At 37.0% G+C, this 16,324-nt stretch overlaps 1 protein-coding gene across 2 annotated transcripts in view; it reads left to right on the top strand.

The window, feature by feature from the left end:
* Positions 1 to 16,324, top strand: part of SWEETIE (HEAT repeat-containing protein) — a 108,799-nt gene that overhangs the window by 30,927 nt on the left and 61,548 nt on the right. For both annotated transcript variants that reach the window (XM_086442803.1, XM_086442804.1), the window contains exons 13-21: positions 11,169 to 11,272; positions 12,451 to 12,583; positions 12,665 to 12,771; positions 13,599 to 13,715; positions 13,823 to 13,990; positions 14,154 to 14,240; positions 14,784 to 14,877; positions 15,997 to 16,065; positions 16,160 to 16,282. In XM_086442803.1, the coding sequence (XP_086298929.1) occupies positions 11,169 to 11,272; positions 12,451 to 12,583; positions 12,665 to 12,771; positions 13,599 to 13,715; positions 13,823 to 13,990; positions 14,154 to 14,240; positions 14,784 to 14,877; positions 15,997 to 16,065; positions 16,160 to 16,282 (1,002 nt within the window). The remainder of the gene's footprint in view (positions 1 to 11,168; positions 11,273 to 12,450; positions 12,584 to 12,664; positions 12,772 to 13,598; positions 13,716 to 13,822; positions 13,991 to 14,153; positions 14,241 to 14,783; positions 14,878 to 15,996; positions 16,066 to 16,159; positions 16,283 to 16,324) is intronic.

Below are 16,324 nucleotides of genomic sequence, written 5' to 3'. Positions count from 1 at the left end.
AACTTGCGGCAACAGCCTTGTGGCTGTTTGACATCCACGACAACAGCAGAGGTGCTGTTTGTCATCAACGACAACAGCAGAGGTGCTGTTTGTCATCCACGACAACAGCCCATTATTCTCTGCAACCTGCGGCAACAGCCCTGTGGCTGTTTGACTTCAACGACAACAACAGAGGTGCTGTTTGTCATCCAAGACAACAGCAGGAGTGCTGTTTGATACCCACGACAACAGCCTTGTGGCTGTTTGACTTCAACGACAACAGCAGAGGTGCTGTTTGTCATCCAAGACAACAACACTCCTGCTGTTGTCTTGGATGATAAACAACACCTCTACTGTTGTCGTTGAAGTCAAACAGCCACAGGGCTGTTGTTGTGGGTATCAAACATCACTCCTGCTGTTATCAATTTTCCCACAAGACACTGATACTGGCTAATATCTGACAAACACTCCCCCTCAGAATCAGCCAACCTGTGATTCTGCTCAATAGGAGTATTAGCTGGACGAGAACCTAGCTGACCGGAATCACGGAGCAAATCAAAGACATATTTACGCTGAGAGATAAATATACGAGTGGGATTGTGCAACCTCAATACCCAAAAAATAGCGAAGATGACCAAGTTCCTTAATTTCAAATTGACGTCTTAAGTAGGATTTGACCTCGGTAATGCCATCACTATCATCTCTAGTAATAACAATATCATCAACATAAACAATAAAAGCAACAGTTTTACCCTGGGAGTGACGTAAGAAAAGGGTGTGATCAGCAGAACTCTGATGGAAACCAAACTGATGCATGGCCTTAGTAAAGCGCTCAGACCATGCACGAGGAAACTGCTTCAAGCCATAAAGAGAACGGCGAAGACGACAAACATGTGTAGGAGAAGCAGATGTAAGAAACCCAGGAGGTTGGACCATATAAACCTCTTCCTGAAGATCACCGTTGAGAAACGCATTCTTGACATATAACTGATAGAGATGCCAACTTCTGATAACGGCAATAGCCAGAAGAACGCGAATGGTGGTCATTTTGGCAACCGGAGCAAAAGTCTCCTGATAATTGATCTCATAAGTCTGAGCATAACCTTTGGCAACCAAACGGGCCTTATAACGAGCAATAGAACCATCCGGATTATGCTTAAGTTTGAAAACCCAGCGACATCCCATAACTTTCCTTCCAAGCGGGAGAGGAACAAGTTCCCAAGTTCGAGTCTTTTCAAGAGCATTCAACTCTTCAAGCATAGTTGTTCGCCACTCAGAATGAGCAATAACATCTGCAACACTTGTAGGAAGAGAAATAACGGAAACAGAGGCAAGAAAACTCCGATAGGAGGGTGAGAGTACAGAATCAGATACATAATTAGAAATAAGATAAGTACAAGTGTGCTTACCCTTACGAGTGGCAATAGGACGATCATCACAGGGAACAGAAGGAGGCGGATCTGGAGGCAAGGAGGCGAGCTGGTCTGTCATAGAAGTGATAGTAGGATCACGTGGACGCCGAGAGTAAACCTGCAGAGGAGGGGATGACGAACTGACAAGGGGTGGAGAGGGAGGAACTGGGAAAGGAAGATGAAAGGAAACAAGGAGGGGATCATTCGGGGAGTCTAAGGGAAACCACTCAGATTGAGTGCCAACGGACCCATTATAATATGGGGTATGCTCAAAGAAGGAAATATCCCGAGAAATGAAACACCGTCGAGAAGGAGGATGGTAACAACGGTATCCTTTTTGAGTAGAGGAATAACCCAAAAATATACATTTTATGGCCTTAGGATCAAGTTTGGTACGAGTTTGGTCAAGAATTTGAACAAAGCAGACGCACCCAAACACACGCGGAGGAAGTGGAAACACAGGATTACCCGGATAGAGGTGAGAACATGGCGTGTCAAACTGAAGAACCCGGGAGGGGGTTCGATTAATAAGATAGACAGCAGTAAGCACTGCATCGGCCCAATAGGATTGAGGCACATTTATGCCAATAGAGAGGGCACGGGCTAACTCTAGAATATGACGATTTTTTCTTTCTGAGCGACCATTCTGCTGAGGAGTCTTAACATTGGACATTTGATGCTCAATGCCAGACTCTAAACAAAGTTTCAAGACCTCACTGTAGGTGTACTCTGTACCATGATCAGAACGGAAGGTCTTGACGGTACGACCAAACTGGGTATGAACCATAGTAAGAAATTGCTTAAAAATCCCAAAAACGTTACTCTTGTTTTTCATAAGATAGACCCAAGTGGTACGATTGTGGTCATCAATGAACAAGACAAAATATCGAAAACCAAGAGTTGATGTGACAGGGGAAGGACCCCACACATCCGAATGGATTAGGTCAAACATAGCAAGGGCTGTAGTATTCATACTAATAGGATAAGAGGAACGCACATGTTTAGCTAATTGACAAGTTTCACAAGAAAAATCAAGCAAATTGCTATTATTAAATAAAACAGGGAACGTGTGTTTCAAATATCTAAAAGAAATATGGCCTAAGCGTAAGTGCCAACGCATTACAAGAGCCTTATTAGACCGACTACTACTACTAATTTGAAAAATCGAATGGGTGCTAGGTAAATTGGCTACGTCCAAGAGATACAGTCCATTCACTTCATGTCTAGTGCCAATCGTCCTCTTCGACTGCAGATCCTGAAAAACACAATGAGAGGGATAAAAAATTACACTGCAATTCAAATTTTTTGTAATGCTACTAACAGATATAAGATTAGTAGTGAGTTGAGGAATATGCAGTGTGTTGGTTAAAGATAAAGAAGATGTAACAGGAAAATGACCTTGACTAGTTATAGAAGACAAAGAACTATCAGCCAGGCGAACCTTGCGATGACCAGAACAAGTATTATAGGATTTGAACAGGGAGGACGTACCGGTTATGTTATCGGAGGCACCAGAATCAATGATCCATGGTGAAGAAGTGGTGGAAATACTGTGTGCAGATGCAAAAGTACCTGAGTGAGCGAAAGTAGAGATTGGCTGAGATGAAACCTCCATTTGATTAAAGAATTTCCTAAACTTGTCAAGCTCGGCTTGGGATAGTGATACCGAATCCGAAGGGGAAGTAGTAGTTGAAGGAGGTGCTAGATCAGTAGTCGGCTGAGAGGCTACATGAGCTGAAGATCGTTGAGACTGTTGACATTGCTGATTAGGACGACCATGAAGTGCATAACAACGAGCCTTCATGTGACCCAACTTTCCACAATGATCACACTTATGTCGTTGACGGGTAGGCAGAGACCCATTAGGGGGCTGTGGAGAAGGTAGGCGAGCAAGCATAACTGAGTGGTTGCCTAAAGATTGAGGTAGGACAGCGGCGCGACAACTCTCATCAGTCAAGACATAGGAATACGCAGTCTATAGGGATGGAAAGGGATCCATACCCAATAAGTGAACTCTCGCATACTCAAACTTATCCCGGAGCCCGACTAGAAATTGAAAGACTCGATTCTTATTAAGAATCGACGCATATAATGCCTCATCACCGGAGTCCTTCCAAGCATAGGATGAGGAGTAGAAGGTCAACTCTTCCCATCGAGCACAGAGCTGGGATATATAGGAGGTAACTGAAGAGTTACCTTGCGAAAGACGGGAAATCTCACGCTCCAGGTTAAAGATCTGGACATTGTTTTGACGTTGCGAGTAGATATTCTTTGCAGAATCCCATATCTGTTTAGCTGTCTTGGAGAACATAAACCAAGCCGCAATGTGTGGTTGCATAGATGTAACTAGCCAAGAACGGACCATAGAGTCATTAGCAAACCATTGGGGATAAGTAGTGCCTGTTGGTATCGGTTGCTTCTCCACCCCTGTGAGGTAGCTGATTTTCCTTTTTCCACCAATAAACATTTCAACCGATCGAGCCCAAAGAAGGTAATTAGGACCATCTAATTTCACGGTGGTAATTTGGATGCCTGGAAAGTCGGTTGTATGAGAGGGAGGACTTCCCAATCCATCACTATTATTGGTGATCGAGGAAGAAGATGTCTCGGAGGCCATCAAGAGAATTTATGTGGTTTGGTTTGAAGTGTTGCTGTAACCTTCAACTGTAGCCTTCAACCAGTAAGGTTGCTGTGATCGCAGCCTTCCAACTACACTTCTGCAGTGATCACAAGGCTCGCAGCCACCAAAAAAACAGAGTCTGGAGTGTCGTAACCTCTAGATGACTAGACTGCTAACCTAACTGCAACTCTGCAGTGATCGTAACTACCCAAACTGCACTTTTGCAGTGGTCTCGAGCATCAACTGCACCTCTGCAGGGACTGTAGCCACCCAACCTCTCGTTTGCAATGGTTGCGAGTCCCAACTGCACCTCTGTAGTTGTCGTGGAGTTGCACGATCCCACTCTCGTATATTTATCTCTCAGCGTAAATATGTCCTTGATTTGCTCCGTGATTCCGGTCAGCTTGGTTCTCGTCCAGCTGATACTCCCATTGAGCAGAATCACAGGTTGGCTGATTATGAGGGGGAGTGTTTGTTAGATATTGGCCAGTATCAGCGTCTTGTGGGAAAATTGATTTACTTATTTATGACTCGCCTTGACATTGCTTATGCTGTTAGTGTTGTAAGTCAGTTTATGCACTCGCCTTGAACATCTCATTTTGCTGCTGTCTATCGCATTCTTAGATATCTTAAGGGATGTCCTGGTCGAGGTATTTTGTTTAGTAATCATGGCCATCTTCGTATTGAGGCGTGGACAGATGTAGATTATGCTGGGTTAGTGACTGATAGACGATCTACTTCGGGGTACTGTACTAAAGTTGGTGGCAACTTGGTAACTTGGCGTAGTAAGAAGCAGGATGTGGTCTCTCGGTTTAGTGCGGAATCAGAGTACAGAGCTATGGCACTTGGAGTGTGTGAATTGTTGTGGCTCAAGATCTTACTCGCTGACTTGTGTCTTCCAGTAATAGCCCCTTTTTCACTATATTGGGATAATAAATTAGCCATTAACATAGCAGCTAATCCGGTTCAGCATGACATAACGAAGCATATCGAAGTTGATCGACATTTTATTAGAGAGAAGATTGTTTCTGGGCAGATTTGTACTCCGTTTGTTCCTACATCTTAGCAACTCGCCGATATTCTTACTAAAGGTGTTAGTAAAACCGCCTTTGAAGGTGTCTTGTCCAAGTTGGGCATTATTGATATCCATGCATCAACTTGAGGGGGAGTGTTGAATAATTCTTATTTAATTAGGTTTTTTAGTCAGTTGTCCTTTTTAGTTTTTTCCTTTGTTTGTCTTTGTAATTCTAAGTTAAAACCCAATTAGGGTGTATTAATCGAAAACAACTTTCTATCTATTGTTTTTTAACTAATCTATATATATATATATATATATATAAATAATTATATATATATACACTAGTTTTTATATTTTTCCTTTAAAAATCAAAGAAACATAGACACCAATATATGTGTGATGGATCCTAGATGTCTCCAACATGCATATATGACTTACATGGCAATGCCCTTTGCTATCTTAGCGTAAATGCACATTGGATCTTCTTTCAGGACACTGGCATGTTTGGTTGTCGTCTTGCTTCTTTTCCTATGGATCAGAATCATCACCTTCATGCTGAATCTGGCGATCTATTATTTGATCCTTCCTCTGATCAGATACTCGTAGGCTGTCTGATTTATTTGACTAACATTAGATTAGATTTGAATTTTGCGGATAGTGTGGTTAGGCAGTTTATGCATGCTCCGCGCACTTCTCATCTTGATGGTGTTTATCGTATTTTTCGCTACTTGAAGTTGTGCTTAGGTCTTGGACTCTTTTATTCATTCACTGTTCAACTTCATTTGTCCTGCTTTATGGACGCTAATTATACTAGTTCTATTACGGATAGGAGATCTACCTTTTTGGTTTCTGTACTTTCCATGGTGGTAACTTGATCTTGTAGAAAAGTAAGAAACAAAGTGTTGTTTCACACTCTTCTACTGAAGTTGAGTATCGGACTATGGCCCTTGGCACATGTGAGCTTATTTGGCTTCGATCTTTGCTGACAGAGCTGGGATTTTCTATTTCTGGTTCCTCCACACTATTTTGTGACAATAAGTCTGCTATTATGCTTGCTTCTGACTTTATTCTTCACAAAAGAACCAAGCATATAGAGGTTGATGTTCACTTTTTTAGAGAGAAAGTTCGATTTGGTGCTCTTTATACAGTATTCATATCTTCTTTAGATCAGCTTGTTGACGTGCTTACGAAGTTTGTTGGCCCTTCTGTTACTAACTCTTATCTTATCAAGTTGGGTTTAGTTGATATATTTGCTCTAGCTTGAGGGGAGTATTATAATATGTTATGATCAGTTTATGCCTTTATGTTTAGTTTTTCCCTTTGTAAGGGCATTTATGTCTTTTTCACTCTTATTATAATATATACACTTCCCAGCCTTCATTGAGGCTGGATGATTCTCTTTCTATTACACTTCTTTAGTTAGGAGTAATACCTAATACTTAAGACTTATGATGAATTGAAATCTTAGTGATTGAAGATGGTGGTTGTTTGTTGTTTTTTTTTACCTGAATTTATGCCTTCTATATTGTTTCTTCAACTACACACTTAAAGATCTTTTAAGAATTTTCCTTAGCTCTCAAGTTGCATCTTCTTGATGAAAACCAGTTTTCTTCTATGATTTGTATGGAGATTGAGCTTGAAGAAAATTGCAAATTGAACAACTCATACTTTTATGTATTTTTTCTAGAAGAATAAACGAAAGGAAAGGTTTTTTGCTTCTTAGCTTAATGGGTTAAGTTTTGCTATCTTACAATTGCTGTAAAAGTTGGGTAGCAAAACATGTTGATGGCTTGACACCTCAAGTGATTAGGTGTCAAGTTGGTTTTATCTCAGCTGAAGCAACTGATTTATACCCTTGATTCTGGTCAATTGGTCTGACCCAAGTTAACTCAGTCATGACTCGACACACAATACTTGCAAGGCTTGTTGTTTCCTTATCCGAGCTTCATTTTCGACGTTTAAATAGTTGATTCTTACTATTTTTCGAGATCTATGTACTTGGCTTACTAATTTTTTCCACAATAGTAACTGTATAAAATTTTTGTTTTATGATCATAATGTGTATCTTGAGGTTTTTAGGTTTTGTGTTGAACTTGGATTTGGTCATGCTTGCAATTGAATCTATGTTTTTCAACTATTTTGGAACTAATGGTAGAGTTAGATTATGTCAAAAACATTTCTAAAATAATTTAAACATTACATCATTATATAACTACATTTAATCCTTAGAATTTGTGATGATTCATTAGGTTATCACAACCTCCCCTCCTTAAAAGAAAATTTCGTCTTCGAAATTTAAGAACATACTTTAGTTTGAGAATAATTTTGGATGTAGTGCTTGGATCTTTGACTCTTTCTCCCAGGTGGCTTCTTTTATGTTGTGTTGTCTCCATACAACTTTTACCAAGGGAATGGAACGAGATCTTAAGGTCTTCTCTTTTCTATCCAAAATTTGGAGTGGCCCTTCTTCGTAGGATAGATCCTCTTCTAGTTGGAAGGATTGCCAGTCTATAACATGCAAAGGGTCCGACTCGTACTTCCTTAGCATTGACACATGAAATACATTATGAATTTGTGATAGCTGAGATAGTAGTGCCAATTTATATGCAATTGAACCAATTATGCCAATGATTTCAAAGTGTCCTACTTATCTTGGCTTTGGTTTTCCCTTTATTCTAAACTTGATTATCCCTTTTCTTGGTGGAACTTGGAGAAATACATATTCACGCACTTCTAACTTTAGGGGTCGCCTTCGACGGTCAGGATAACTCTTTTGTCTGTTTTGGGCTGCTTGCAACCAATCGCAGATGATTCTAATCTGCTCTATAGTTTCTGCTATCCTCAAACTCTGTCCAATAGATTAGGAGATCTACTTGGCATGCCATAAAGATCATCGAATGGTGCCATACTGATACTAGACTGTTAGCTATTGTTATAAGCAAATTTGGCTAATGTAGTATTACATTGGTGGAGCATCCTAGATATCATAGGAGCTCGAAAGGATAAGATTCTAGTGATTCCGAACAGGGAAAGTTGTTGACATACAACATACTCTGGAAAACAGAAGAAGGTTTGGATTATATTTTTGCCCAACAAATTAGCTAAACCCAGATTAAACTCAGTAGAATACAATTATTATGGTAGTCGTTCAACTTTCTGGCCTGATGCTTAGTTCTCCATGCCTTAATGGCTTAGTTTTATTGGTGAAAATTTTGCTTAGCAATAGAAATATTTAAAATTGACGGAGAAGATCTTCTTTAGTAAATCTCAAACTTTTCTTCAAAATTTAATAAGTATTGCAAAGCACATATTGATAAAAAGTTCTAATAGATAATAGTAATTGAATCCCTCTCCTCTCTTCCCCGTAGACCTTCCATACAGCTCAATTATAAACACCCTGTGGTTCTGTAAAGAGACAGAAAAAATAGTGGGAAAAAGTGAGGAATTATAAATTCGGAAAAGAGAGAACGTTAGGTTGAAAAACCTAAACCTTATGTATCTCAATCTCACTTTCTTGAGTCCCAGAGTTCCATCATAGGATGATCAGGATGATGTGAGACTGCAAGGCTGATCGCCCCGATCCCGTAATTCCAAATCAATAGATTCATTTAGCAACTCGACATTCTGAAACATAGAAGAAAGATAATCATCCTTGAGTCAGACCTTATCAAGTGAAAGAACTTAAGTGAAAGAACTTAAATCACTGCTGAGTGTTGGAACTTTTTGTTGTTGTTGAAGATCAGTAAAATAATTGTATTTTGGAAGTGAGAGAGCCCATTCTGAAGGCAATGGAATCTTTTCTATGCCATACATTGGTCCTCTTATTCTTCTTCTTTTGGATAATTATCTTTATTTTTCTTTTGGTTGGAGATAAATAACTGTATTTAATTAGATAAAATTATCAAATATAAGGGAAGAAGTTTCCCTAAACATTTCAATGAGTCAACCAAACCAAATAAAAACAATTCCATTCTAATGGTGCAATGGTCATCATTAATCACTCATTCCCAGGTAACCAAGAAATTCTAAATGGTGCCAAAATCCAGGTATAGAAGAAAACTAAACTGACAATGCATACTTCAATAAAATGAACGTTAGGCTAAGATATTTTAAACAGGCAGAGAAACAAAACTAATTCTAAATCTACTAAAAACAAATGAACAATACCCAAAGTAATCAACACTAATGAACTCATCACAACCTCCATCACCAGCATTACAGCCCACCACTACCATCATTAATATCACTGTTTTATCCCAACAATCTTGAAATGTTAACATGATTCCTGTCCGTCATTCCATTCTATCTGGTTTGAATTCTGTTCAAACTCTTAATTTGTTCGATTACCAATCAAAAGTTAGTGTACTTGATGGGGTGCAATAATCATGCTCTTATTCTATTCTTTGCAGGATATTAACTTGATAGTTATATCTCTTAATTACTAACTAATTTATGGATTCATTAAGTACGAGTAAACTTAGCAAAGCTTAGGGAGAGAATCCATATGATAGAACACATCCCAATGTTTATCTCCCACATAAGTAGTGGTTGGGATTTACCCTCCACAAGTCTCGAGGAACAATTTCAACTTTGTTCCTTTTCCTCTCCTCCCTTACCAAGAATACCCCTTCAACTTTATTGCTTTTTTCTCTTCTGCCCCTTTCCAATAATACCACTCTTAACTTTATTCTCTTTCCTCCTTTTCCAATGATACCCCTCCAACTTTATTGGCTTTGCTGTTCTACCCCTTTTCAATAATACCCCCTACAACTTTATTGTCTTTCCTCTTTTGCCTCCTTAACCCCAAAGAGGATGACCATGCCATAGGCATGGGCAAACTCTAGTCTTTAATGTGAAAGAGTATCTATTTGATCTTGTTGCCAAAGAATCATTTAGTTCTTTGGTCTTTCTTAAAGTATGATGAAAAAGATCATCCACAAATTGAATCCTTATCGTGTCACCTTTAACTCATTTAGCTCCTTTCATGCTTCAACTGATTGATTTTCAATTTGGAAGAATAGTTGACACGTCACACAATTTTCAGAGTGTATGATGGTTACCTCATCTTGTTTCTGGTGGATAGGAAATTCAAAGGTTTCTTAGGCTTTGAATATTAAATTTTGACATATTCCCACAACATAGACTGGAATATTTCCATTTCGACAAGGTCGGACATAAAATTTAACCAATAATTTCTTGATGTATATATTTCCATAGAAATAACTATTCATTTTGCGAAATATTGTTCTGAATAGTGAATTTTGATTGAAATATTCAAATTTGAAGTATATAAATGACATATTTGGGTGGAAATATTTTGATGAATAATAAGCATTGACGAAAATATTCATAAAAGTATGTACATACAATCATTTATGTTTTAATTAGTTAGATGCATCAGAAACTTATTCATACATCTTTTAAAGATTAAAAGATATGACTGATAATGCGAGGAAGCATTTTTTTTATAAATACTGTGAACATCTTGGACATAATAATTTGTTCACTTAAGAAAGTGATTTACATATTAATGTATTTGTAGTTAATATGACATCGCTATTCTCATTTCCATGAAGCATATAGATGTTTTATGTGTTGGACTCTTATATACTTATGCCAACATGTAGCAAAACTCTATTGATCTTTATTTTCAGAATTCATATGGTTGTTTATTGTAGTGTGATGCATGCGTGCATATTCACTTCTAGAGATTGTGCTGTAGACTCTTGAAATAATTCTGAGTTTATGGGGGATTCAATTGTAGGAAATTGAGTGGCGGCCATCCTTTCCAACAATCTTGGTTTAGGATGGTCTCTGGTCGGTAGTATGAGATATACTTGACAGGTTGGCGTAAGGTGGTAATGGGTAGGGTGGTCCAAGCGATGAAGCAAGGGCTACTTGACTTATGAGTGTGTTTCCATGTCTGCTTTATCATTTTCTACACTTTCAATGAAAACTTCCTCCACTTTCCATCATTTCATAATATTTCCTTCATTTCCTTGAAAATTGTATTTTGATTTCTACCTTGGTCGAAATATTTTAATGAAATATTTCCATTTTCAAGTTAATAGAAATAGACATCGAAATCAAAATTCAATACCTTGTCCAAAAACTTTAAAGACTCATTTGTGTTTTACAGGGAAACAATTTGAAAGTTGATCTTGATTCATTGCATGGACAAGCCACAATTTTAGCAGCTTTGGTGTCCATAGCCCCGAAACTACCTCTTGGTTATCCAGCAAGGTAAGTGTTTGTTTTTCCTCATATATTTTACATCAAATTTCTAAAACTACCGTCATACTCATTTGCGATAGGTTTGGGTGCTTTTCTTAATTCGTAATTTCTTATATGATGTTTTTTTTCCTATGCTTTATGGAATTACATTTTGTATATTCTTGTATATCATTCTGAAATCTAGACACAATATGTTTTTGTCAATAATGCATATACTTTATTGAAAACTGAAGGATTAGAGAAAATGAGAGACCTCTGAACAACATGGCAGTTACACAAGAAGAAAAAGCACTAGTGAGTGGATTGAAAATAGGGGCCCTTTGTTCATTATTTTTTCTCTCCTTTACTCTTTGTTATATGGCTATGTTTTCCCCCTTCTCCTTTCTTCAATACAACATGTTTTTCTTGCATATATTAGTTACTAACTTTTTTTTTTTTACTTACATTGCATTGAATAATTGGATTAGTTTTTGTAAACATTTTAAACTTAAAAATTAAGAATAAGATTGGAGATACAAATATTGTAGTTTAATTGCTTTGGAAATATGCTGAAATTGAAGCAGAGATGGAAATATTGTAGTTTATTTTGGGGAAATATGTCAAAATTTAATACCATGCTTGAGATAGTTCTCTATTAGTTTTTGCATATTGAGTGAATGAAGATTTATTTGTGAATCTAGATTTATCCACTTGAATGTTTGGAGTATCAATAAAGTTGATAAATATATACTATTCTCTTATTATTGGATTCAATTTAGCAGCACTGCATTTTAAATGGTTGATGATGTGAATTTCTAAACATTGATTCCAATAAAGGACTGGGTATCTTTTTCTGTTCAGTCATAGCACTGTGTGCATACCCAGCAACTGGACTTGCCATACAATGTTGTTTCTTTCACATAATTACTAGTACATTGTTTCTTTGCTTGATAATATATTTCCTGTTTGTGCTTTGATTCTACTTTATATGAGTCCAAGTGTGGTATTTTATTAATTTGATGTTTTATGTTATATAGATAATTACAATAATGTTGTTTTTTGTTTTTGTTTTTGTTTTTTTTTTTTTGATTAGAAGGGTATCTGGGCCAGCTTGCGACGATAATGTTGTTAGAGCCTGAAGTCTCTTAAACTTCCTGAAATTTTTTTTTGGATTATAATATGTAATATCATCACATTATCTTGTACAGATTACCCAAATCAGTGCTTGAAGTTTCAAAGAAAATGCTGACTGAATTTCGTCGGAATCCTGTGGTTGCAATTGTTGAAAAAGAAGCTGGGTGGTTACTTTTGTCATCTCTTTTAGCCTCAATGCCGAAGGAGGTATCTCAATGTCTCAGTTTCTTTTCACTTGGTAAACCTTATTTCTTTGTGCTTTATAGGGAATATCTGTGTTCTATGTAGGAACTTGAAGACCAGGTTTTTGACATTTTGTCACTCTGGGCTGCTCTTTTTAGTGGAAATCAAGAATACCGAACTAAGCAAGCTGAAGATCTTACATCTGAAATAGGGTTAGCAAGTTTCTTTAGTTCTGTGTGGTTTGTTGAACTACATTGCAAGCTAGATGTGGTCTTGATTTGGTTTTGGTTCAAGTTCTCTCTGGTTGCTACTTTTCCTCATTTACTTGATGGAAGACAATAGCGCTAAAATTTAATAGTTTTTGTAGCATTGCCAAGCTTGATTATTTTCTTCATTTTAACAGTATTGAGCTAATAAACTGATCACCAATAAAGTTCAACTCAAATAACTCTCAGTGGTAGTGAGAATTTACATATAAATCAGTATATTGGGTCCTTTCACGACACTATGGTTCAGAATTTTAAACTGTTTACAAGCTCATGAGATTGTTGTTTCATGTAACAAATCTATATAATAAAACACAACGGTGGACCCCACTTCCTTTATCTCCCACATAAAGACGGGTTGGGATTTAATCTCTCTGAATCTCGAGGACAACTTTTAATTTTATTTCCTTTCCTCTTCTGCCTCCCTTTCTAAGAATACTCCTTCAACTTTATTGTCTTTCCTCTACTACTCCTTTTCAATATACTCCTCCAACTTTATTTCCTTGTCTTCTACCCCCTTAGTCCCATAGTGGATGCCGTTTGCTGGTAGGCACGGGGAACACTAGTACAAAAACTAGTAGTGGCTCATGTATATTTTCTCACATATTCCTTTTCCAATACTCTTGTATTTTTTTCCCAATAGTTCATCACGTAGCATCTGTACCATGTTTTATAGTCATCAATATTTAGAGGGAATGCTTGAGTTTGGCATTTCTAGCACTATCTTATTCAGTGAGTCAATGTATTGAATTTCTCATTTTCTTTCTTTGTAGTGTGTGGTCTGCTGCAGTTGATGCATTAACAGCATTTATAAGATGTTTTATTTCTCCAACTGTGGTTGCTTTTAATAATGGGATCTTACTTCAACCGGTGCTAGTATATCTTGGCAGGTGAAAATCTTTATTTTGGCCTTGAGCACTGTTTCATCATGATTCATTTTTGCTCAGGAGTTATGTTTTCTTAACTTTGCACATTGTGATGTATTTGTCTTAAACAGAGCTTTGTCCAATGTGTCATTGCAAGCAGTGAAAGATCAGCCAAATATGAAACCTGCAATGGACCTGTTTGTCATTAGAACATTAATAGCTTATCAGTCTCTTTCTGATCCCATGGCTTATAAAAGTGAACATGCTCAGATTATTCAAATCTGTAGCACTCCATTTAGGTACTTTAAGTTACTGTTTTGTTCATATTAGCTTATTATATCTGGAATTTTTATTCCTGAGAAGCTACTTATTTCAGTGATGAATCACCATCCCTTGTTTAAGGTATTACTTTGAATGATTTATTCTGATTTGATTATTTTTATTGATGATTGGACTAAAAAGGAACCCTTCTGAATGTGAAGAAAGTTCATGTTTAAGGTTGCTGTTGGACAAGAGAGATGCATGGTTAGGTCCTTGGATCCCCGGAAGGTGAGTATTATCATTCGTGCAAACTTATGCTATGGGTAATTTTCTGTTAGATTTTCATTTTCCTGTCCTTTGAATTCTACCTGCTGATGTTTTTAGAAAAGAGAGCTGCTATTGGCACCCCAACTTTTACTTAATACACCCTAATTTATTAAATTATTTATCACACTTCAATTAAAGATTAAATCACACTCTTCAACCATTACAAAGGTTTGGCTCAAATTATAATCTCAACATTACAAAACATGATAACACCTGTTCAAACAATTTCAGTAGTTGTATTGTGATTAGGGTCATATAAAATCCTAAACCCAAAAAGCTGAAATCTAGAAAAAAGTAAACAAGAGAGCTTCTATTGGCACCCGAACTTATATTTATTCTCAACCATCCACTTATTTTCTTTATTTTTAATTGCGGTGTAATAAATACAAGTTGGGGTGCCAATAGCAGCTCTCCTAGAAAATTGGCGCAAATAAATCAAATAGGTTGTTGCAGACAAATGTATGCACGCAGTGTATTAAAAAGTGATGTGTTTTTCAAATCCAGGGATTGGTTTGAAGATGAACTTCGAGCTTTTCAAGGAGGGAAAGATGGGCTGTTACCTTGTATATGGGAGAATGAACTTTCTACTTTTCCTCAGGTAATAATAATGTCTTTCTAACAGATAATGAAGTTTTCAAATAAAAAAGTTTTTTCATTTATTTGAATCATTTCCCTTTTTCCCGAGTTAGGTATTGACATTCTGAAGTGCTTATTGAAAAGCACACTGAAAAAAAAAAAAAAAAACATTGGTGTTGCTTGTGGATTACAACTGTGGACAATCAAGCTCCCTTATAGATGTTAATTAATGAATAGATGATTGATGACGATTTCATGTTCTCCTCATTCTGTTTGCACTTCCCACATCTTAGAACAACTGTCAGGATTTTGAACATTACCCTTTCCCAGAAGGAAAAGGAAAAAATGCATTATTGTATGCCATTACAGCTAGCTTTCGCTCAAATCATTACTACTACAAACCCCCCTCGAACCCAACTTCACTTGCTAACCTTTACCATTACTAATTAGAAAAAAAAAAAACTCTACTAAATGAAGGAAAATACAGTGATTGCTTAATATTATTTTATTTTATTGAACATGTCAATCTTCTTTACTTTTTTTTTTTTCTTTTTTTTTTTTGTGTTTTGTTTTTCTTTTTCAAGTGTTTTGAAAGGCATATTTGGAAAGGTGCCAGCTTGGTAAGTTGGTAGAGACTTTGAGTTGTAATACCAAGGACTTGGGTTCAATAGTTGCCTATCAAAGAGAAAGGTGCATGTGAAGCACATTGAGGCTAGCAAGAAGTAAAAGGTTCATATATCCAAGGTTTAAAATCTTGTCTTGCTGCAATGTTTTCAGTAGGGAGAAAAACAGAGACAATCTCGACCGAAACATTCTGAGATATTTTGAATCATTCTGAGACAATCTGAAACATTCACAAAACATTTAATGTTGCATTCTGGTCTTATCCGAAATCGAAATGTCTCGGTTGAAATATTCTAGAACGGTACAAAACTTTAAACCATGAATATGCCTATCATATACACCTCAGTAGTTGTGGCATAAACAGTTTTCACCACATAAACTTTACTAACCCACCTAGGAGACACCTATAATAAGCTTACACATGAGGCATGCACTATTCTGACATATGTTGTACATTTCAAACATTCTCCTAGTGCTATTTTTTGAGAATGCTTAATATCTTGTTATGATCATGAAGCCGGAGACCACAAGCAAGATGTTGGTAAACCAGATGCTTCTCTTCTTTGGCATCCTTTTTGCTACTCAGGTAGATGTTACAGTTTATTTACTGGTTCTCTACCTTCAGAGATTGAATTTAGCTGTATGTATTTTGCTGACTGAAACTTGATGTTGTATATCAGGATAGTGGTGAGATGGTCATGCTTCTTGGCATGATTGATCAGTGTCTGAAATCTGGAAGAAAACAATCATGGCACACAGCCAGTGTCACTAATGCATGTGTGGGATTACTTGCCGGGTTAAAGGTTTTTATCATCGTCTATTGATCTACTTGTAATACACCTTTC

This window comes from Akebia trifoliata, chromosome 5, assembly GCF_017979445.1.
Source record: "Akebia trifoliata isolate Shusen 1 chromosome 5, ASM1797944v1, whole genome shotgun sequence".
NCBI classification, from domain to species: domain Eukaryota; kingdom Viridiplantae; phylum Streptophyta; class Magnoliopsida; order Ranunculales; family Lardizabalaceae; genus Akebia; species Akebia trifoliata.
Note: the sequence above shows the minus strand (reverse complement) of the source record. Positions and strands in the feature narration are given on the sequence as shown.